The following is a 23,917-nucleotide window of genomic DNA, read 5'->3' as shown; positions in this document are numbered from 1 at the left end:
TACTTCCTTGCTGGCTACTCCAAGTCTCCACTAGTGGTCCTTGCTCATCTCATTATCCACCCCAGATTGTCCATTTCCAGAAGGCAGCAGAGTGAGCCCCGGGGGCCTCACCTGAAGTTCCTCTGCAGGAACACCCTCCCTCGAGGCTGGCTTCCTCACTTCCTAATAGTCCTAGGCTGAAGGTCACTTTCTCAGAGAGGTCTCTTTCCTACCACCCTACTTAACACTGCATTCCCTCCAATCCTCTCTCCCCTCTTCCTTCCCTTAATTTTCTCTAGTGCTCACTACCAAATGACATGCATTTCTTGTTTAGTGCTTGTCTCCCCTGACTAGTATGTCAGTTCCAGGAAAGCAGAGGTTTGTCTTTTGTTTACTACTATTTATTATCTAGAACAGTGTCTGACACACAATAGGCCCTCAAGGAAATTTTGTTGGTCACTTTTCAATTTTGCTGGTTTGCACTTAAAAATATATAGGGAGCCTTACCAGGAGCCCTAGACCGAACGTGAGTCTAAGGATTGGTATGGTTTTCCTCCACACAACGGCTAAAGCAAGGGACAGAGCCGACACTCAAGGAATATTTCTTGAATTAATGACCTTCTGGAGTGGGGTAGCATTGTGTCAAGTTTGCAGGGTGCAGCTTGGATGTGGTGCTAGAAGGGAAAGCCTCTGGGCTGGGCATGTAGGCTCGTCAGTGGAGTTCAACCCGCAGGAGTAAATTACTGCAATGGGAAACAACTGCACCCGCGGCCCAGCAGGGGTTCCACTGCGCAGCCGCAAAAGGCGCCGAGGCTCCACCGCGCAGCCACAGAAGGCGCCGAGGCTCCACCGCGCAGCCACAGAAGGCGCCGAGGCTCCACCGCGCAGCCGCAAAAGGAGCGGACGGGTCTGCGCCGCCGCAGGAGGAGCAGGCGGTACCTGGACGGGTTCGTCCCGGGCTGTTTCGCGTCCGGCCTGAGGCGGCTGGGGCCGCGCAGGTAGTGTCCCTGCACTTCTTGCCCGGGCGCGTGAGGCCAGCTCCGCTGCGCTGGCCTCCAGCTTCCAGCCCTCCTCCCCTAAGCCGCCGCCATCATGCTGCTGCCTGTGTTCACCCTGAAACTGCGCCACAAAATCAGCCCCCGAATGGTGGCCATAGGGCGCTACGACGGGACTCACCCGTGCCTGGCGGCCGCCACCCAAACGGGCAAGGTAACCGCTCCCACCCGCAGGGAGCCCGGGCCCCAGGGAACCACAGGACCTCCGCTGGCCGCGCCCCTGGGATCCCGCCCCCTCTCCGACCCCGCCCCCAGCCCGTGTTGCCCGGCAACCGGTCGGCGAGCACCTTGTGGCTCCATCCTGCAGAGGACAGTGGGGTCTTAGAGGAAGAGCTTTTCTGAGAAGTTGACGTTTTCTTGTCATCAGGCACTTGGAGTCAGGCGAGGTCGGGGTCCCTGGACATAGGGAGCTTAGAAAAGAGACGTCTCCTGAGGGAAGGGGTTTGGTTCGGGTTAGCAGTAATAACCGACCCCAGATTCAAGCCAGGGGCCTCTGCTTGTCACTTGGAACTCGGAATTCCTCTGACTCTCTAACACTGCTTCTTCTTCCTTTTTTTTTTGAGACGGAGTCTTGCCCTGTCGCCCAGGCTGGAGTGCAGTGGCGCAATCTCGGGTCGCTGCAGCCTCCGCCTCCCGGGTTCATGCAATTCTCCTGCCTCAGCCTCCCGAGTATCTGAGATTACAGGCGCCCGCCACCACGCCTGGCTAATTTTTGTATTTTTAGTAGAGACAGGATTTCACCATGTTGGCCAGGCTGGTCTCGAACTCCTGACCTCAAGTGATTTACCTGCCTCGGCCTCCCAAAGTGCTAGGATTACAGGCGTGAGCCACTGCACCCAGCCCTTCACAGTCCTTTACCGAACAACGACAAAAGAATGCAATACAAAAATTAACTTATTCCAATTGCACTTTTGATCCTTGCCCATGTACATTCAGTTCTTTCCCCGTAATTTATTCACTAAGTGTTAGGTGTTTGCTATGTGCGATTACTGGGCAAGGTGTGAGAGTCAAAGAGATAAAAGAGAAATCATTTAACATTCACCAGACTTCTACTAAACACCTTCTGTATAGATTTTGGAGACTCGGATGTAAAAGGAGTCCCTACTTTCAGAAAGCTTATAGTCCAGAAGCTAGCAGACAAGGCAAATCAGAGCCCTGTGTATTTGACGGAGGCATGCCCAAAATACATGGAATGTAGTGACAACGCTAATAACTTATAACAGGCACAAAACTTTATTACATGAGTCATCTCAGCGTCGTTGTCACAAGGCCAACGGCAGCAGCATGGCATAGGGATGGTGTTTCTTGGCTCCAGTACCTACTAATTTCATGACCTTGGTCAAGGCACTTAATAATAGTACCTAATACATGGGGTCATGAGCTTTAAAAAAGTTAATACATGTAAAATGCTTGACATATAGGACGTGGTCACTGATTGTTACCTGTTATTTTCTTTTTATGATTCTCACTTTATTGACTAGAAATTGCAGTTCAGAGAGGTTCAATACAGTGCTTGGAGCCCCTCAACTAGAAAGTGTGGAATGTGGTCAGAGTGCATGTTCTCTGATCCAGTGTGGATTTAATAAGCTAGGATTTGTGTAACAATTTATAGTTTTTAGGACACTTCCACGTATATTGTATGTTATATGCCTTGGGATACAGAAGTAAAAAATAAGGCTTCATTTTCATTAAGTAGTATAACAGAGTTAAGCTATTAATACGGGGTCTGGCACATCATGATGTTATTGTTACAGTTAGAAGTCACTGACAGGCTGGGTGCAGTGACTCATGCCTGTAATCCCAGCACTTTGAGAGGCCGAGGCAGGCAGATCACCTGAGGTCAGGAGTTCGAGACCAGCCTGGCCAGCATGGTGAAACCCTGTCTCTACTAAAAATACAAAAATTAGCCAGGTGTGGTAGGTGCCTATAATTCTAGCTACTCGGGAGGTTGAGGCAGGAGAATCACCTGAACCTAGGAGGTGGAGGTTGCAGGGAGCCGAGACCGTGCCATTGCACTCCAGCCTGGGCGACAGAGTGAGACTCGGTCTCAAAAAAAAAAAAAGCACTGACAAATGCCAAAAAGAACTTCATGTTGCTTGTGCTGTAGGTGCATAGCAGATTTATAAATGGGCTGAAAATATCCCATTGGTATTAACTCAGCCCCTAATTTGAGGGCTTACTATGTGCTGGGCAGTCTTCTTAGCTCTGCAGGTGCATTGGAGAATGTGACAGACAAGTTTTTGCCCCCTTGGAGCTTACATTTGAGAGGGGGAACCAGGCAGTTAACTGAATATGCAAGTGTTTTCATAGGAGAAAAAGAATAAGGGATTCAGTGTGATAGGAGCTTGGCGTTTTAGACAGGTGGTCAGATGGCCTCTAATAACATTTGATAAGAGGTTTGAAGGAACTGAGGAAACAAGCTCTGCAGATTTGTGGGATAAGCGCCTTGCAGGCAGAGGAATCTGCAGGTGCAAGGGCCTTGAGCTGGAGATATGCATGGTGTGTTTCAGGAGCACAAGGAAGCCGCTGGGGCTGGAAGGCAATGAGGGTGGTCATGAGGTAGACACAAGCCAGATCATATAGGAACTTGTAGGCCATGGCAAAGACCTTGGTTTTTATACTGAGTAAGTTAGGAAGTCCCTGAGGATTTTGATAAAGTGGGTGTTGGAATTTGCTTTATGTTTTAGATAAAGGCTAACTGGCTGGTATGTGGAGAACAGATGTTCTGTGACGGGATGTAGGGAGGTAGGTGTCGGAGTAGAAGCAGGGAGATCGGGCAGAGGTCCCTAGGGCAGCCCTTAGATAGAGTGTGACCTGGAGTGGAAGGCAGGAATGCTTGATTGTAGGGCTGTTGTCGAAAATGGCCCAATAATAATAATAATAATAATAATAATAAATAAAATAAAGGAGATCCCTTGTCCTGTGTAACTGGATGGATACTTTGTGTTCAGCTCTGTAAACAAATCTAAAAAGTTCTGACCTGATCTTTTATCTTGAGACCTTAAAAAGAATTAGTAGTATTTTATGACTCAAGTAATGCCATGAATATATTCTCTTAAAAGCAATTAAAACATTCCAGCTAGGGTTAAAGCCTGCATGTCTAGAAACAGGACTTTATCCTTACAGCTGGGACCCTGTTGTGAACATGGAGCTGACTCTGAGCCTTAGCAAGGATTTTTTTTAAAAGGAATCTCTGGCCGGGCATGGTGGCTCAACACCTGCAATCCCAGTACTTTGGGAGGCTGAGAGGGGCAGATCAACTGAGGTTAGGAGTTCGACACCAACCTGGCCGACTGAAACCCTGTCTCTACTAAAAATACAAAAATTAGCTGGGCGTAGTGGCGCACCCCTGTAATCCCAGCTACTCTGGAGGCTGAGGCAGGAGAATCGCTAGGACCCAGGAGGCAGAGGTTGCAGTGAGCTGAGATTGCACCACTGTACTCCAGCCTGGGCAATAGAGCAGGACTCCGTCTCAAAAAACATATAAATAAATAAAAGGAATCTCTTGCATGGTGAATATTAGAGTTTTCCTCTGGGGACATTTTTTCTCTCATGGTAATGCTTAGGGGTCAGTTGAATTTATATTGTTTGCAGCACCTCCTCAGCTAGAACAAAAGTGTGAACTTCAGCAAGTCCTTTGAAAGCCCTGGGAGTGGTCTTTTTGTCGTATGACTGAGATTGGCTTTCTTTCCTTGCCTGAAGGGACAGACTTGTCTCCCTGTGGACTCTCTTTGAGTGTAGAGAACAGCAGGAGGGAACTGGGGGAAAGTCTGACTCCTGAGATCCTTGTTGCTCTTGACAAAAATTGCAAACTCTTTCCATTCCGGTAAGAATGAATATGGAGCCCGTAAGCTATTTCTGCTCCTGTACTTTCTCAGCATATTGGATTTCTGGAAAACTTCGTAAGAATTGGTTTGTTCAGAACTGTTATAAAAGGAAGTGTGATGTGGTGGTGGCTGGAGCGCAGGGCCTGGAGCACACCAGGCTCTTGTCTTAGCCCTGTCACCAGTCTCAAGACCTTCGCAAAGGGCCTTAACTCTTCCGACCTCATATGGAAATGAAGGGTTGGTGTCAGGTTCAAATGCAATTAACATTGACCAAGGCATGTTATAAAGTGTTACACAAACGGAACATGAAGGCAGTGTTCAGTGGCTGCACATGTTTTCTATGTTTTTAGTCAATTCTTTTGAAAATTATTTTTTGTTGAATAGGCTGCCTTGGGTAGGTGTTCATTTAAAATTAATTCTGTTTGGATTTATGTGAAAGAGATGAAATACTCATGTAAATTTAAAAAATTTTAGAACTAGAAGGGGCTAGAGGGATCCCTAGTCCAGTGTTTTTCATCCCCCCAACCTTTTTGGTCATATTGCCCACCTTGGAACTTTTTTAGACCAAGAAAATTTTCCCAGTGAAATTCTGATACCTCAGATATACTTTGTATCTCTTTTTGTACTGTGGTCCTGTGAAAGGCTACACGATTCCCCATCGCAAACCCATTTACCTGTCCTGGGAGTGATCTCGCCCCTCTTAAGAATGCATTCTATAGTCCAAACCTCCTTTTTACAGGTGAAGTCTAGGAAAGTTGAATAATTTATGCAGACACTCAGATTATATTTATGATAGTTGAAACTGTTGAATTTATTATCTTTGGGCTAATTACTTAGTTCTGTGTCACTGGTATAAACTGTGAAAGCCTTCAAGATACTTGATTTGCATGACTCGGTTTAAGTTTGTGAAACAGGTTTACTAACTAGCAGACCATTTTAAGGTCTAGGAAGTGAATTCATTAGGTGCTCGGATGAAAGATAATAAAGGAAGTGTTTATTCTGTTTTCCATGATCTTCTTGGTGTGTGGCAATCACATTGAAGGTGGTAGCAGCTTATTCTAGGTTGATCAGGAAAAGGCTAGCTCCTAAGAGTGCTTTGACATCCTGCTGGTGGGTAGCATGTAAGCTGGCCTGGTAAGCAGTGACTAGATCTTGTTCATTACCTTGTTCCTTACAAGGCTAAGAACCACTGGATTTCCGTGATTTCATAATGACTGAAAGTTGTCCATGCATTGAACTATGTACGAGTGTTTTAAGTTTCATAGGAGATTAAAGTGACTTCTTGTTAATGTTGATGTGTTAATAACCTGGTTCTTTTTTTAAAAAATGTATGATACTAATTTTTTATATTTTAAGGGAATGTAATTAGTTATTTTTGTTTCAGGTTTTTATTCATAATCCTCATACACGGAACCAGCATGTCAGTGCATCCAGGGTCTTCCAGAGCCCCCTGGAATCTGATGTTTCTCTTCTCAACATTAACCAGGCAGTCAGCTGTCTGACTGCAGGCGTATTGAACCCTGAGCTTGGCTATGATGCCCTTTTAGTGGGGACACAGACTAATCTTTTGGCTTATGATGTCTACAATAATTCGGATTTGTTCTACAGAGAGGCAAGTATAACCTTTATAACCATAAAATTGTCATTACTCAATGTCCATTTTTTATGCTTGGAAGAGATCAGATCATTTATTTTGGTCTGTTTATTGTATGACTGTTATAGTATAGGTAAACAACATGGAGATTTTGCTGTTAACATCTGCTTTATGTACTCGGAACTTATTTATTTGGTTATGGTTGCTAATCACTTGGTGACACTCGAGCTTATCTCTATGAGGTATATCTGTGATACTGCCATCTGTCAAGATCTCCTGTTGAGAATTCAGCCAAGAGCTGGGAAGCCAATAGACAGGTCTCCTGGTGGACTTGCATTCAAGTTTAGTGCAATAGTTTGTAGAAGCCCTTACTGTAGCCTGCCACCTACAGGCTGCTGCAACTTTAATACCCAAGCAATTCATATTTGTTACAGAAAAGATAAGGAAGTAAAAAGTAAAAGAAATTACACCTATTTTTTCATCTAGAAAGAACACTTAACTGTTGAATTTTTGAATCCAGATTTTTTACCAAGCATATATGAATACATTTTGTAGTAAAATGGGGTCATATATACATGTAGCCTTTTACTTGTTTTTACCCTGTAGCAGCTTTATTAAGATATGATTCACATGTACAACTAACCTACTTAAAGTATACAATTCAGTGGTTTTTAGTGTATCCAGAGAGCTGTACAACCATCACCATCATCAATTTTCAACATTTTTATTACCCCCCAAAAAAACCCATACCCATTAGTATCACTCCCCATTTTTCTTTAACCTCCTAACCTTAGGCAACCAGTTATCTACTTTCTGTCTCTAGAAGTTTGCATATTCTAGACATTTCATAAATAATGGAATTATATAATATGTAATCATTTGTGACTGCCTTCTTTTTCTTAGCATAATATTTTCAAGGTTGATCCATGTTGTAGCATGTGTCAGTAATTCATTTTTATGGCTGAATAATATTCCATTGTATGTATATACCACATTTTATTTATCCATTTATCAGTTAATGGACATTCCACTCCCTGGCTATTATGTGTGGCTCTTTCATTCAATAATATGTTGTGAACATCTTTATATGAAGTTACTACATACCCGTTATGTCATTCTTATTGGTTCTGTAGTATTTCATTGTGTTAATGTAATTTGTTTAACCGTTCCATGTTGTTGAACATTTATGTTATTTCCATTGTTTCTGTATTACAGTTCATAGTGTAATAACTGTATCTCTTTGACCACTTCCCTGATTATTTCCTGAGGATAAGTTCCTGAAAATGCAGATGGTTTTCTTTCTTTTCGTTTTTGTTTTCTGAGACAGAGTCTTGCTCTGTCACCCAGGCTGGAGTGCAGTGGCATGATCATGGCTTACTGCAGCCTTGACCTCATGGGCTCAAGCAATTCTCCCACCTCAGCCTTCTGAGTAGCTGGGACTACAGGTGTGTACTACCACGCCCAGCTAATTGTTTATTTTTTAGAGAGATAGGGTCTCACTGTGTTGGCCAGGCTGGTCTCAAACTCCTGGGCTAAAGCAGTCTTCCTGCCTCAGCTTCCCAAAGTGTTACAATTATAGATGTGAGCCACTGCATTTGGCTGGTTTTCTTCTTTGTCTATTTTTTGTTGAGGTAAAATGTACATACATGAAAATGCACAGACCTTCTGTGTACAGTTCAATGAGTTTGGATCCCTATAACCAATACCCCAAAAAAAATAGAGAACATTTTCATCACCTCAGAAAATATTGTTGTACCCCATTCCAGTCAATTTCTATCTCCCATAGACAATCACTGTTCTGACTTCTGTCAGCTTAGATGAGCTTTTCCTGTTGTTGAACTCCATACAAATAGTGTCTGGCTTCTTTCACTTAACATAATACTTGCAAGAATTATCCATATTGTTGCATATAAAAGTAGTCTTTTGTTGTTGTTGCTAAGCAACAAACGTAGTATATTCCATTGTGTGAATATACTATGGTTTGTTTATCCACTGTCTTGGTGATAGACAAGTGGATGGACATTTGGATTGTTTCAGTTTTTAACAACCATTTTTGTTTAAGACTTGTTTTTAATAAGACTTTTTTGTATAAGACTTTTTGTGGATATATGTTTTAATTTATCTTGGGTAAATACCCAAGAGTGGAATTGCTGGGCTATATGGTTTATAAGAACTTTATGACACTGCCAAACTGTTTTTGCAAAGTGGTTGTATCACTTTATACTCCTGCCTGCAGTGTAGGAGAGTTCCAGTTGCTCCACATCCTTTGTCAACATTTGTTGTTGCCAGTCTTTAATTTTAGCCATTTTGGAAGGTGTGAAGTGATATCTTAGGTGTGGTTTCATTTTGCATTTCCCTGATAATCATTGATGCAGAGCACCTTTTCTTGTGCTTATTGTCCATTTATGTGTCTTCCGTGAAGTGTCTTAAGTCTTTTGCCTATTTTTTATTGGTAGTTTGTCTCTTTATTATTGATTTGTAGACATTTCTTGGATATACTGGATACAAACTCTTTGTCAGATTTATATATAATAAATATTTTCTCCCAGCCTGTGGCTTGTTCCACTAGGCATGTGTCTTTTGATGAGCAAAAGTTTTGCATTTTTGTGAAGTCCAGCTGATCACATTTTTTCTTTAGTGGTTAGGACTTTTTCTGCCCTTTGCCTATTTCAAGGTCACATCGTTTTTGTTCAGAAGTGAGATTGAGTTTAGGACTGTATTAGTCAGCGTTCTCCAGAGAAACAGAACCAATAGGACATGTACATATTAGAGGGGGAAATATTTATTTTCAGGAATTGGCTTATGCAGTTGTGGAGCCTGGCAAGTCAAAAATCTGCATGGTGGGCCAGCAGGCTGGAGATCTAGGAGAGAATTGATGTTGAAGCTCAAGTACAAAGGCTGTCTGTTGGTAGAATCCCTTCTTCCTTGGGGGAGGTCAGTCTTTTTTCTATTAAGTTCTTCAATACTTGATAGAAAGTTCTTAATAGAAAGTATTGAAGGACTTAATAGTAAAGTAGATTATTATCCATATGTGCGTGGGCCAGTTAATGTGTGAGGCCCACCCACATTATGGATAATAATCTGTTTTACTCAAAATCTGCTCAATTTACTCAAAATTTGGCCCAATTAATGTGTGGGCCAAATAATGTGTGAGGTCCACCCACATGATGGATAATAATCTGCTTTACTGAAAATCTACTGATTTAAATGTTAATGTCATCTGAAAAATACCCTGACAGCAGCTCTAGAATAATGTTTGACCAAATATCTGAGTACCATGGCCTAGCCAAGTTGACACATAAATTAACATTACAAGGACTCAGCTTTACGATTGCCTAGTCAAAGACTTTTTTAAAAATGAGATTTTCGATAGGCATTGGTAAATTGCTCCCTAAAAAGACTACCATTTTCCACATCCCCCTCAATAATGATCGTGCCTGTTTCATTACACCCTAACTAGTAGTGGATATTATTGTTCTTTTTCATTGCTAATCCAAAAACTGAAAAATGATATATTGTGAGAAAGAACATTTTTCATGTTTGTTGAGTGTATTTCATCTCTAATATGTCCTGTTTATTTTTTTGGTTGGGGTGTTTACCATTTTTGTATTTATTTGCCTTTTATTAACCTTTTTTTTGTATTTTTGTCTTATATATTGCAAGGGTTTTTTCCCACTTCATTGTTTACCTTTTAACTTTATTATTTCTTTGGCCATTTAACAGTTTTAATTTCTTATGAAATCTTTTCTTTCCTATATAGCCAATCTTTATAGTTTTCCCACTTAAAGATTATGTAAGTAACGATTATTTTCCTGTACCATAAACAGTGTTTACAAAGATGTCCTTGAGTCTTTCAAAAATAAATTAACTTATATAATTTATTCAAGAAGTCTAAGATAATTTATTTTAGGTGGTGGGACCATGGGTTTTTTTTATTCTTTGTACTTTTTAGTACAAAGAATAGTAAAGTTAAAAAAAGTAGTAAATAAGTAGATTACAAGTATTAAAAAGATTTCCATCCAAAATGGTTAAAATAAATTACAAAGTTTGGGTGCTTAAAGGCATAAGTCTTGATTCTCTGGAGAATTTGCCCTCTGGAACTTGTGGTCCCAGAGAGCTCCCAGAGTATCGTAGCAGCATTTTGTAGTGGCTTAGTGTGAAAGCCAAGGCTCTGATTTACTCTGTATCTGTGCTCACCCTTGCAGGAGCCACAGGGTTAGGTCTCGGTGGACAGCCCTGGCTGGCTGCCCTCTCAGGAGACCATCTGGCTTCTCACAAATGATGACAGAGGAATTTGGGTGTCTGAATAAAAATATGGATATAACTTACCTTCAGTGTGCCTGCATATTATCGTGTCTAAGATAATGTGTCCTTTTACTTTTCTTAGGTAGCAGATGGGGCAAATGCAATTGTGCTGGGGACATTGGGAGACATTTCTTCCCCTCTTGCGATTATTGGTGGCAATTGTGCTCTGCAAGGTTTCAATCATGAAGGAAGTGATCTCTTTTGGACGGTATGAAGAAGAAAACATTCTTTTTGGTACCCTTAAGCATTTTTACTTTTAATGTTCTTTTTTAACCACCAACTCTACTGAGTAATGATATTTATAATTCTGTGCATTAAAAAAGGATATGAATAATTCGAATAGCATTCATTCGTGTTTTGTGTAATCCTCTCCTTCATGTAGCTAATATATTTGGAGTAAATGGAGAAACGATGGCATGCTAATGGTTTGGGGTTTTATTTTCAGGTTACTGGAGACAATGTTAATTCCTTGGCCTTGTGTGACTTTGATGGTGATGGAAAGAAAGAGGTATGTGGGGGAGGAGATACCTCTTGTGTGTTCAGCCAAATGAATTTTGCCATGACAGTGACATTAGTGTTGACAGAAGTGTAAGCTTCTCCTGGTTGATTTTGGTGCTCTGTTGCCTAAATGCTCAGCCAGTTGGCCTCATTCGTCTTTCTCTTCTCTTTTGAACAATAAATCACTTGTGCTTGTGTAATAAATACAAAGATCAAAGCCATGGTGTTTCAGAGACACAGGAGAGGGCAGAGAGAGTAGAAGAGTTGGGATTTCAGTCATATTCACGGTCTTATGAATTGCTCCTGATGCTTTGAAACCATATTAGTATATAGTTTTCAATTTTGGCCAACTGTTTTGAGGAATCTAAATGTTTTAGAGATTGGCTTTTAGCCTTTGAAATTATTCTTATGGTTACCGTAGAAATTAGCTTCTTGAGCAGTTAGTAGGTGTGATGTGCTGTGTTGGGCACCGACTTCCCCCTCTCTTTTCCATGGACACTGGACTCTGGTGTTTGAACAGGGCTTCCATCTGTAGGCAGAGAAAGTTGCTGATCCAGGGAGCCTTTTCAGGTACTCAGGGAAATAACGTATTCTGGCAAGATGTGCAGCTCCCGTGGCAGGATAAAAGCTGCAGTAGCCCCTGTTTCTTCATTGATTGAATCTGCTGATCCTCCCATTAGAGGGAGCATTTCTGAGCATCAAACGGTTATGAGGTTGTCAATCTTGGGTGGCAGAAGCAGCATGCAAAGTACTGTGCAATTTTTTGTTTTGTTTACAGAAATTTTGTTGTTTGCACTTACTCACCTGAACACGTATGATATTTCCCCTTCAGCTTCTTGTTGGATCTGAGGATTTTGATATCCGAGTTTTTAAGGAAGATGAGATTGTGGCAGAAATGACAGAAACAGAGGTAAGAAGCTCCACCTCGAACTACGGTAACCTTGAGCAAGATAGATCAGTACTGTCAGATGAAACATCAAGTGAGAGTGCTGGGGCATCTCCAAACCCAGGTGGTTTTACGATAAAAACTCGGGGAGGGGGTCAGACAGAGCTGTATGTTATGGAAAGAAAAGCAATGAAAACCCTAATTAAGATATATTTTGAAAAGACTGATTAAATAGAGAAAAATTATTGCATATAGTTGAATACATAAAGGCATTTCTTTTAATGAGTTAATACATGCAAATAATAATAATGGCAATCATTTATTATGTACCTATCGTATGCCAGGTAGTGCTCTAAGTACTTTATATGAAGTAACATATTGAATCCTTACAACAACCCTAATAGGAAGATAAATTATTATTATTTCCATAGATGAGGAAAATGGTGTTCTGGTTTTTTGTTTGTTTGTTTGTTTTGAGGCAGAGTTTTACTCCATCACCCAGGCTGGAGTGCGGTGGTGCGATCTCAGCTTACTGCAAGCTCCACCTCCCAAGTTCAAGTGATTCGCATGCCTCAGCCTCCTGAGTAGCTGGGACTACAGGCACGCACCACCACGCCTGGGTAATTTTTGTGTTTTTAGTAGAGACGGGGTTTCACCATGTTGGCCAGGCTGGTGTTGAACTCCAGACCTCAAGTGATCTGCCCACCTTGGCCTCCCAAAGTGTTGGGATTATGACCCACCACGCCTGTATTTTTTGTTAAGTTACTTGTACGTAGTCTTGGCTATGAAATGGCATGGTCAGCATTTGAACCTTTATGCCCCTTCCTCCTCATCATGTGTATTCAGTAGGGCTGAAGTGCGTAAATGAGATGTTTATATTTTTTCTTCCTGCAAATTCAGTACTTCTTTGGCACATTTCTGTAGGTAAACTTAAAAATTATAGAACTTGTGATTAGAATCACTCATGTAACTGAACCTGAGATATTTCTTAATATCTCAGGTTGTTTAGGCCTGATGTTTAGGCCTGGTGCAGTGGCTCATGCCTGTAATCCCAGTGCTTTGGGAGGCCAAGGTGGGAGGATCACTTGAGGCCAGGAGTTTGAGACCCGCGTGGGCAACATAACAAGACTCCATCTCTACAAAAAATATTAAAAAATTAGCCAGAAGGTGATGGCACACGTCTGTAGTCCCAGCTGCTTGGGAGACTGAGGCAGGAGGATCCCTTGAGCCCAGGAGCTTGAGGCTACAGTGAGCTATGATCACGCCACTGCATTCCACCCAGGGCAACAGAACAAGACTCTGTCTCAAAAATAAAATTTTTAAAAAGTAACAGTGTTAAGAGTTAGGAAAATAAAGACAAAAATAAAGCAAAAAGCAGTATCTAAAGATTACCTGTATCCTTTATGGTTTTGACATTCTTAGGATATTTATTTGCTGCTAGTTTTCCAGGATTGGGCAAGACTCAAACAGAAAAAAATAAGATATTCTTAATTAAGGAATAAGAGGATAAAGGAGCAATAGCTTGTGAACGTTGTAAGTGGACAGAAAGAAACCAGTAAAAGAGAGTCTTAGAGATCAGAATGGTGGGATTCTGCAAAATTTAGTTATGTGGTATTTAGGAATCTGTATCAGAAAAGCTCGAGGGCACTAGTCTCAAAACTGACCTTGGCCACTTGTCTTTAAATTACTTGCTTCATGTCACTCATAAAAGCTGTCTAAGAAGGTCAGACTTCTTTTCTCCTAACTATAAAAGGAGACGAAAAGCAAAACCTACACATTGACATACAGTGCTACCAATGATTTTAACTAAGTTATCCTATAGCAAGAGTCATCAGTTTTTATTTAGTCCTACTGTACTTTTTATATATTCACAGTTATCATGATGTAAGATGATAGTTGTGGACAGAGAAGAAATGAAGAGGAGAAATGGGTGCCAAAAGGAGCAGTCTGAGGATGTGTGTTTATACAGGGAGTCTGTTTTTTATTTTATTATTTTTTTGAGATGGAGTTTCGCTCTTGTCGCCCAGGCTGGAGTGCAGTGGCGTGATCTTGGCTCACTGCAACCTCCGCCTCCCAGGTTCAAGTGATTCTCCTGCCTCAGCCTCCCGAGTAGCTGGGATTACAGGCACCTGCCACCACGCCCGGCTAATTTTTGTATTTTTAGTAGAGATGGGGTTTCGTCATGTTGGCCAGACTGGTCTTGAACTCCTGACCTCAGGTGATCCACCCGCCTCAGCCTCCCAAAGTGTTGGGATTACAGGCATGAGCCACCATGCCTGGCCCGGGAGTCTGTTTTGTGTGTATGTGCTTATATGTGCTTTCTGAAGAGAGGGCCCGGAGCCTTCATTACATTCTTAAAGGGGTTTGCAACCTCCTCCACCACCAAAAAAAACAACTTGAGAATCCCTGGCTGATAGATGCTGTGTCCCGAATTCTCATATCCCTTTCATTCTAATTTGTGGTAAATCTTTTCTCCTTTGGTGGGAATCATCCAGATTTTGTTGGATTTTTATTGCTTGTTAATATTAGATTTGAGGAGACTGAATTATTTGAAACATCTCTTTCCTAAATCCTAGAAAAGAGGACAAGAACCTGGAATAGAGTTAGGGATTTGAGGGGACTTGTTGATCTTCTAGTCCACAAAAAGAAGAAACTGGTGAACTAAGGAAGCAGTAAAAGAGCTGAGGAATCTGGGGCTAAATTTATGAAAATATGGACTTCATAACATTGTTCATTTGCAGGGCCATTTTCCTGTTCTCTTTGTTAGGTTTGCTCCTAGTTCAAATATCATTTCCCAGATCAGCAAAATCATGATTCATTTGGCAGTTGAACAGTATGAAGTATTGTCAGAAGAATGCCTTGAGCTAAATAATTCTGGAATCCTACACAGCACTTTGTATTCATAGTTAAGTGAAGTGGGTGGTTTTGTAGAAAAGCTGTAGGTGTAAAGGAAATTATATAACTATTCTCTGCTTTATACAATTTATTTCTTAATATCTCTTGTATTAGGAACAGAATTAGAAAGTAGATCTGCAGGATCATGGATATCATTAAGCTTTGGTTTTAACTTTAAAGGAAAGTTTTGTTCAGTACCTAAAATTTTATCCTTTTAAGGATGTCAAATCCTTGAACAGTCCTATAAATATTTCTGTATCATATATGCATTCTGTATATTGTTATATACTACACAAATCCATGTGCCTGGGTTTTTACTTTTCAAAGGATTATGTGTTCTTTCTTTTACCTCTAGCAAACAAATTATGTCATAGAAAGAAAGGTGTATACACGAAGTAAGATATTCAATTGTGGATTGTTATAAGTCTTTTAAAAATTGAGACTGTAGGATGTTATAAGTTAAGTAATAATCATTAAAGCCTCTTGGGTGAACATATATAATATCTATTGTATATGCATATTCTCGATCTTGTGTAGTTAGCTTATGTTTTCCTTAGTCCTTCAGTTTTCATGTGTTTTTTAAAAATAATTTTCTGAAACTTGCCACATAAGGTTGCTCTAAAACACCAAACCCTGTGAGTTTATTTAAATCTGATTATACAACTCTGAAGTAGATGACATGTATCGTAGAGAAGAGGAATACATTCCCCACTAATGGATTGGAAGCACTTTTAAATCTAATTTTAACATAGTTGTAACAAGGAGTGTGAAGTCATATAAAGCCGTACTTGACAGTAAACTGAGTCTTAATGAAAAGATGTTGTGTTTTTGTGGATTGTTTTGCAGATAGTCACCTCTCTTTGTCCCATGTATGGCAGTCGATTTGGTTATGCCCTTTCCAATGGCACAGTTGGAGTTTATGACAAAACATCCCGATACTGGAGAATTAAAGTTAGTATAATTTAGCCTTTGATATTCAGGCACTTGATAGTTATTGTGAGACTTCTGTGCTAATTATTAAAATTCTTTTTCAGTCGAAAAATCATGCCATGAGCATTCATGCTTTTGACCTTAATTCTGATGGAGTGAATGAACTGATAACTGGTTGGTCCAATGGGAAGGTAAGTTTGAATAGCAAAGTTCAGGTATAATTCAGAGTAGTAATTGTCCAAGGTGTATTGGCTGTAGGACTTAGAACAGTAACATTGGGATGTAAACTTCAGTTCGTTCCTTGGCAATGTTTTTACATTTAACTTAATAATCTTGACACATTCTTCCTGCTATCATTGTCAAGAGCTGCACAGTGAGAGAGTGTAAGTCTTATAAGCGGTGTTTGGGGGAAATCTTCAGGGAGATTCTGTCTAAATCACTTATTTGAAGTGCTGAGAATCCATCAGCCAGATTGATTCTAGGTAGTACAACAGTAAAAAAGGAGTTTTAAGGAATTGTTTGAATAGCTCTTTTCCAGTACATCTTCAAAACTGCCTGAAAACTTAGCACTAATGGGAAGAATCATGTTAGCATATTGTTTTCTGAGCTATAACTTTAAAATAAAATCCTTTTGCTTGCTTTCCTTTTTTAACTTCAAATCAGAATTTTTTACAGTCTTTTGGCAAGTCAGGATTGTCTTCTTAGAAGCTGCCTAGGTAGCTGCCAGATCTCCATGGATACCATTTGCCCTCGCTTTCTTGTCTGTCAGTGTTGGATTGCCTGAAGGGGATCAGCAAATTCTTATCTTTTCTTCTTTGATTTATCTTTACTTTTCTCTAGCACCTTGTAAGCATTCCTTTGGTGTTACGTGAAGAACGGATTCTAAAAAGCTGTTATGTTGGTTTCTGCTTCTCCACTTAGTTTTGTCATTAGTATGGGTACTAAAAATTATAAGACTGTATAGTTGCTTATTAAGAAATATGAAAGTCTGTGAAATGGATGTCTTAGTTGGTTTGGGCTGCTGTAACAAAATCCATAGGGTGGGTGGCTTATAAACAACAGAAATTTATTTCTTATAGTTCTGGAGGCTGGGAAGCCCCCATCAATGTGTTGGCAGTTTCAGTGTCTGGTGAGGGACCACTTCCTCATAGGAGCCTTACAGGGTGGAAGGGGCAAGGGATCTCTCTGGGCCTTCTTTTATAGGGCACTAATCCTGTTCATGGGGGCTCTGCCCTTATGACCTAATCACCTCTCACAAGCTCTACTTGCCAATACCATTCATTACCTTGGCTAATAGGATTCAGCATAGGAATTTGTGGGGGCAAAAACATTCAGATCATAGCAGTGGATCATATTTTGAGGGAATATAAATTATTATGACTGACTTAAGAATTAGAAAACTACTAGACTTGAAAACTTGTCAGGTTACCTTGAAATATAATTCTTGACCTAGATGTTTTTATAGTTAAATGCTTTTGAAATTTTAAGGAATTTCTATTATGTAATCTGTTCCTGAGCATGAAAAAGATAAGAAAATTATATAAGTGGAAAAACCGATTATCTACATTTAACAGAAATGTACAAAAAGGAAATATACAGATCCAACTTTTGAATACAGGTGTGAAAATATTAAATAAATACTGCTAGACAATTAACTTTGTCTTTTGTATGTCATTTGATGAGTTGGAGGGCCATCCTTTCCTTTCAGGGTAAAACCTCCTAGTTGGATTAAGCAAAAGATCAGAATATCCACAGAAATATTAATTTGTAGTCCTGCTTCTTAGTTAGCAAATGAGCCTTCTTATTTGCTAAATATTGTGGAAATGCAGTGGTAGAAGCCATTAGGTAGCTAGGCTTTAACTAGAAAGAAGCAAGTTCAGGTCAGTCTGAGTTAGAGGGCTACATTAATGTGCTTTGTTAAAAATGCAGGTCATTCATTCTTTCACAGGCTTTAGCATTCATAATTTTCAGGCTTCCATGATGTTATTAATAGCATTAATACTTGACAGTGATATACTGTAGACAAGGGGTAGGCTGTAACCTAAATTACTTTATGTTTTGGTTGCAAAGTTTTGCCCAGAAGATTGTTTATGAAAAGACAAAACTAGTGAGTAGCATTGGTCATCGAAATGATTGCTGTGCTAGATTTTCTGTAGCTAGCCTTTTGTTGATAATACCTGTGTCCTTGCCTGGAACATAATCATCTTTTTTTTTTTTTTTTGAGACTGGAGTCTCGCTTTGTCACCCAGGCTGGAGTGCAGTGGCGCAATCTCGGCTCACTGCAACCTCCGCCTCCCGGGTTCAAGCGATTCTCCTGCCTCAGCCTCCCTAGTAGCTGGGACTACAGGTGCGTACCACCACACCCAGCTAATTTTTTGTATTTTTAGTACAGACAGGGTTTCACCATGTTAGCCAGAATGGTCTCGATTTCCTGACCTCATGATCCGCCTGCCTCGGCCTCGCAAAGTGCTGGGATTACAGGCGTGAGCCACTGTGCACGGCCTCATAATCTTCATTTTAAGTGATGGTCACTTATTATCACTTTTGAGATGCATTTGTTTCTGATCAGTCATTTATTTATTTGTTCTCTCTCTTGGAAATGGGAGACTTAGAGAATAGGAGAGCTCTCTAAAGTATCTGAATAGTTTTTATGTGGAAGAGGAACTCTTAACAGGGTTGTTGTAAAAGGTTGCATGGTGGAAGACTGGGCTAACTCCGTAGTTTCTGAACTTCAGATTCAACATACTTTATACATTTATATATAATAAAGATACAATTTTTATATAGAGCTAACATTTATTACGTATTTCTGTGTGTCAGGCCCTGTTGATATATGTTAACTTCATTAGGCCTCAGTTATACCCAATGAGATATAGTACTGTTAATTTCTCCATGTTCTGGTTATTGATCCCCAGATGAAAAGACCAAGCACAGAATGGTTAAGAAACTTGCAAGATGCCGTGGATAGTACGTGGCAAAGCTAGATTCTGAACCTGAGCAGTTTGGCCATTAAGCCCATGCCCTTTTGCACTGTGCTGTGTGTACTATATGTACTGGCTCTTAGCAGACCCGTTTCTTCAAATGAAGCATTGTGTGAAGGCCAATATGAAAAACAGCTTTTATTTAAAAAGAAGGAAGCACAGCTGGTTGAGGCTCTTTAGGGTCCCTCTTGGCCTCAGCAGTCATAGGTATCTCCTGAGAAGTCGTAGGGCTTCGTAGAATACTCTTCAAAACTGCTAGACTAAATGACCTTTAAAGCTGATTTTTATTTTTAAATTTTATGGTTTTTAAACATGTAGCATAAGCAACTTTTAAATTTGTGTTTTATTTGTAGGTTGATGCTCGAAGTGACCGAACTGGGGAGGTCATCTTTAAGGACAATTTTTCTTCTGCAATTGCCGGTGTGGTAGAGGGAGATTACCGGATGGATGGCCACATACAGTTAATCTGCTGCTCAGTGGATGGGGAAAGTAAATTGGGATGAGAAAAATCCTTAAAAAGTCACATTTTCCATTTGATTGGGTCAAAATATCAGGAAATTTCACCTGAAGTATTTGTACCGAGATCCTGTAGTTCTAATAAATTCACCAAAGTTGGGGAGAACTTAGGTTTTTGTTTTTAAGAGCAGGTAATTGATGACCTAAAAGTATACCTGGTTATACTTGGGGTTTTTTCCTTCTGTTCAGTCCGGGGCTACCTGCCTGGCACGGCTGAGATGAGGGGGAACCTCATGGACACCAGTGCAGAGCAGGACCTGATCCGAGAGCTGAGTCAGAAGAAGCAGAATCTGTTGCTGGAACTCCGTAACTATGAGGAAAACACCAAGGTAGGTGTAGGTCCTAATGTGACCAGGTAATGGAGGCTGAAATGTTGAGACTGACCGGGAGGATCAGCAAATATGGAAGAATGAGAGTGTCATTGCCAGGGTGTGGCCTTTTTGCCAGTGTCAGAATTGAGAGGGGATATATGCTTTCATCTTGAAATTTCATTTCCAGGTAGTTAAACTGTAGAAATGTTTTCCTGAATGTTTAAGGACATTTCCTGCAGCACTATTTATAGCAGTGAAAACAGCTGGAAGAAACTTAGATGTTCATCAGCAGTAGGGAGTATGTGCTAAGGAATATTAGGCAGCTCAAAGAATGAATACTTGGACTGATATGGAAGGATATCTGTCGTCTTACTAAGTGACAAAAGGCAAGAACAATATAGAATGTCTTTTATCTTTTTCAAAAACAAACATATTAAAAACTGACAGCTGTAAAAACGTGTGTGTGCATACAGCAAACTGGCTGAAATATTCCTTTAATTTGTCCTGTAATGCATTACTGTATTTGAATTTGATGTACCAAGGGAATTTGTTTGCTTACTTTAAAAGAACAATACTTCAAAAATGTTAAAGTCATGATGGGATACAGTGGACCATACCCATAGAAAGAGGCAAGGGTATTTTCCCACAGGGCCAGATAGAGCAAGGGAGCACTAATGAGGTGAGTTCTCTGAATTCTAAAGGATCAGATTACTATAATAATAATAATATACTGGAGGCTCTGTCTTTTGAAGCTGAATAGCAATATTATTTAAAATTGATATTAGTTCAGTGTTTTGGTGACTGAGTAGGAAATGGGTGGGGTGTTTTGCAGGCTGAATTGGCCAGTCCACTGAACGAGGCTGATGGGCATCGGGGCATAATCCCAGCCAATACCAGGCTCCACACCACGCTCTCAGTCAGCCTGGGGAATGAGACCCAAACTGCTCATACAGAATTACGCATTTCCACTTCTAATGGTAAGACAGTACTCACAGCTGGTATTTAGAGGCACCTGTGCCATCTTGGAGTCATTCTTTTTTTTTTTTTTTTGAGACGGAGTCTTCCTCTGTCTTGGCTCACTGCAAGCTCTGCCTCCCGGGTTCATGCCATTCTCCTGCCTCAGCCTCCCAAGTAGCTGGGACTACAGGCGCCCACCACCATGCCCAGCTAATTTTTTGTATTTTTAGTAGAGATAGGGTTTCACCGTGTTAGCCAAGATGGTCTCGACCTCCTGACCTCGTGATCCGCCCATCTCGGCTTCCCAAAGTTGGAGTTGTTCTTAAACTGTTTTTACTCTTCCCTGCAGACACCATCATCCGAGCAGTATTGATTTTTGCAGAGGGAATTTTTACAGGTGAAAGCCACGTGGTACATCCCAGCATTCACAACCTCTCCAGTTCCATCTGCATCCCTATTGTGCCTCCCAAAGATGTCCCTGTGGATCTGCACTTGAAGGCATTCGTGGGTTACAGAAGCAGGTGACCCTTTGCAAGTCACAGTTCATTTCAGGACAGCACTTAGAGGAGGGCAAGATGTATAAATTTTCCATATGCCCAGTGGATTCTTGGGGGCCTGAGAAACCATTTAATGGTTCTATCCACCCAAAGTTTCTCATGACCTTTTATTTCCTCAGTTTGAAACCTGTAAAAAGAAAATGGAAAAACTGATATGTAAGTTTAAGATGGTTCTTTTTTTTTTTTTTTTCTTTTGAGACAGATTCTAGCTTTGTCGCCCAGGCTGGAGTACAGTGGGGCAATCCCGGTTCACTGCAACCTCTACCTCCTGGGTTCAAGCAATTCTTCTGCCTCAGCCTCCTGAGTACTGGGACCACAGGTGCCCACCACTGCGCCCAGCTAATTTTTGTATTTTTAGTAGAGACAGGAGTTCACCATGTTGGCCAGGCTGGTCTTGAACTCCTGACCTCAGGTGATCCACCCGCCTTGGCTTCCGAAAGTGCTGGGATTACAGGCATGAGCCACCACGCCCGGCTAAGATCATTATTTTCTGTTTTTAGTCAGGTGATCTCATAATCACAAAATGTTTAATTGATGATTTGTCAATTTGTAGTTTTGGCCACTAAAACTACAAGAGTTAGGATGCACCTTTATATTACAGTCATACATAACCTCAGCTAGTGAAGAAAAACTGCTCTATTTGTGGAAGATAAGATACTTTTTACATCCCCTTTATGATATTTTAAACCCTTAGTGCATGCAGGTATATATGTAGACTCATGCTGTCTTTAAATCCCAAACCTAATATATTACTGTAGTACTTTAACCCTCAAGTGTTTTGGGGGTTCCTTCTTAAGTGAAACCCTTAAATATCAATTGATGACCCAGAAGTGGCTTTATTTTCTGGGCCTTGCATTTTGAAAGAACATTCTATACAAAACAAGTCTCTTGTGTTTCATTGATTGGCCATAGCACCCAGTTTCATGTATTTGAATTGACAAGACAGCTCCCTCGATTCTCCATGTATGCGCTGACCAGCCTGGACCCTGCCAGTGAGCCAATCAGTTATGTTAACTTTACCATTGCAGAACGGGCACAGAGGGTGAGTATCTCGCTTTTCTCTTTCAATGCTTTTACACAGTAGAATCCTTTAGATGTTATTTCATAGAAAGGGAAAATTACATTAATGTGTTATATTGGTAGCAGTAAATATGATATGAAAGAATTCTCTAACTTGGGGGTGGCTTGTAACCTGTAATAAAAATATTGCTAAAATACCTTCTCTCACTTTGAAAAAGCATCTGAGCAATCCTCAGTTATTGGTGAATTCTTACCAGTGTTTAATTCCTCTCTTTCCGTTATGGTCTTAGTGTGGTTGTCCTGGTGTAGTATTTCAAGAGGAACCTGCAGCAAGATGAAAAGAGAGTGGGACTTGGAGCTAAGAACGTTTTTTGGCTTTAAGTGCTACGTTAACTCATTAAATTCTTAGTGATCTTGGGGAATTCCCCTCACCAGTGTGAGCCTCAGTTTTCTTATCTAATAAGTAAGGATAATCTTACCCACCTTATTGCGGGGGCCCGAGGATTACATGATTGGTGTAACAGTAGCACCTTGTACATTTGAAAGGACTAATACCAGTGGACTTTAACCTTGGCTGGGCTTTGGAATTCTTGGTGGGACTTTTTAATCATGTAGATTCTCAGGCCCCTGCCTGGCCTGTGGAACCACAGACTCTATAGGTGGGCCCTTCCAGAAGGCCTCATGGGTGGTTCTCATGTGGAACCTGTGTTGCAAGCCACTGCATGGTGTTACTGCTATTAACATTAAAACTTATATTTTCCTTATTGTGTGGATATATCTGTGGTGTTTGCCCATGTATACTTCATTTTACATTTCTTAAAGAATAGAATGGAATGGTTTTAAGCACGCTACATTGTCCAGGTTATACCCACAGAAGAGCTGTTGTGTAACAGCATCAGCATCATACCTGAATCATTTGTACATTGCATATAAGACTATGTCTAAGTAGAAGATGCTATGAAATCATGTCTGCTGTGGGGCCAGGCATAATTATGAATGTTACTTAAGAGCATAGGTGAGGTGAGAAAAGGGAGGGTGACTAGTGTTTTAGTATTTTCTTGGTGTGGGATGAAGTATAATTCTTTTTTTTTTTTTCTCAACAAAGCAGTAAAACTAGAAAGAAGGAGAACTCTTCCCTCAAGAATGGCTGTACCTTCATATCTAGAGGCACATTAAAAAAAAGAATGTCTGTACCTTAAAAATGGAGGTCATTTCATTGTGTTCATTTTCAAGGTTGTTGTATGGCTCGGTCAGAACTTTCTGTTACCAGAAGACACTCACATTCAGAATGCTCCATTTCAAGTGTGTTTCACATCTTTACGGAATGGTGGCCACCTGCATATAAAAATAAAACTTAGTGGAGAGGTAATGTTTAATATCATGGGGCATAGATTTCTTTTTTGAATTTATTTATTCAAACACTTAGACCATGGAATGAGAGGGGCATAGATTTCTCATGTGGTGTTTACCATTCAATCCAAAGTGAGGTGGGGGACATCAATGTCAAGGTCATAAAACCACATGTTTTGTTTTATTTTTTTCACATGGTTTAACTTAGTCTGTTAGTGTTACCATTTTAGACACTGGGGTATAATCTGGAATAGAT

General features: G+C 40.6%; 1 protein-coding gene across 5 annotated transcripts in view; it reads left to right on the top strand.

Annotated features, from left to right (window-relative positions):
* The first annotated feature begins 780 nt into the window (after window positions 1-780).
* BBS2 (Bardet-Biedl syndrome 2) overlaps window positions 781-23,917 on the top strand; it is a 51,047-nt gene continuing 27,910 nt past the window's right edge. For 2 of the 5 annotated variants that reach the window (XR_008621487.2, XR_008621486.2), the window contains exons 1-13: window positions 867-1,188; window positions 6,246-6,477; window positions 10,847-10,968; window positions 11,206-11,268; window positions 12,091-12,168; window positions 15,886-15,990; window positions 16,074-16,160; window positions 19,304-19,439; window positions 19,656-19,795; window positions 20,610-20,754; window positions 21,084-21,255; window positions 22,204-22,333; window positions 23,545-23,676. Coding sequence is in view for 3 of the 5 variants with exons in the window: in XM_055100486.2 (XP_054956461.1) it covers window positions 1,072-1,188; window positions 6,246-6,477; window positions 10,847-10,968; window positions 11,206-11,268; window positions 12,091-12,168; window positions 15,886-15,990; window positions 16,074-16,160; window positions 19,304-19,439; window positions 19,656-19,795; window positions 20,610-20,754; window positions 21,084-21,255; window positions 22,204-22,333; window positions 23,545-23,676 (1,659 nt within the window). In the remaining 2 variants the exon portion in view is untranslated. Of the gene's footprint in view, window positions 1,189-6,245; window positions 6,478-10,842; window positions 10,969-11,205; window positions 11,269-12,090; window positions 12,169-15,885; window positions 15,991-16,073; window positions 16,161-19,303; window positions 19,440-19,655; window positions 19,796-20,609; window positions 20,755-21,083; window positions 21,256-22,203; window positions 22,334-23,544; window positions 23,677-23,917 lie in introns of all 5 variants that reach the window. The other 3 variants (XM_055100486.2, XM_063597589.1, XM_008977443.3) reach the window with 3 other exon arrangements.

This window comes from Pan paniscus, chromosome 18 (assembly GCF_029289425.2).
Source record: "Pan paniscus chromosome 18, NHGRI_mPanPan1-v2.0_pri, whole genome shotgun sequence".
NCBI classification, from domain to species: domain Eukaryota; kingdom Metazoa; phylum Chordata; class Mammalia; order Primates; family Hominidae; genus Pan; species Pan paniscus.
This window is presented reverse-complemented; position numbering and strand designations above follow the sequence as displayed.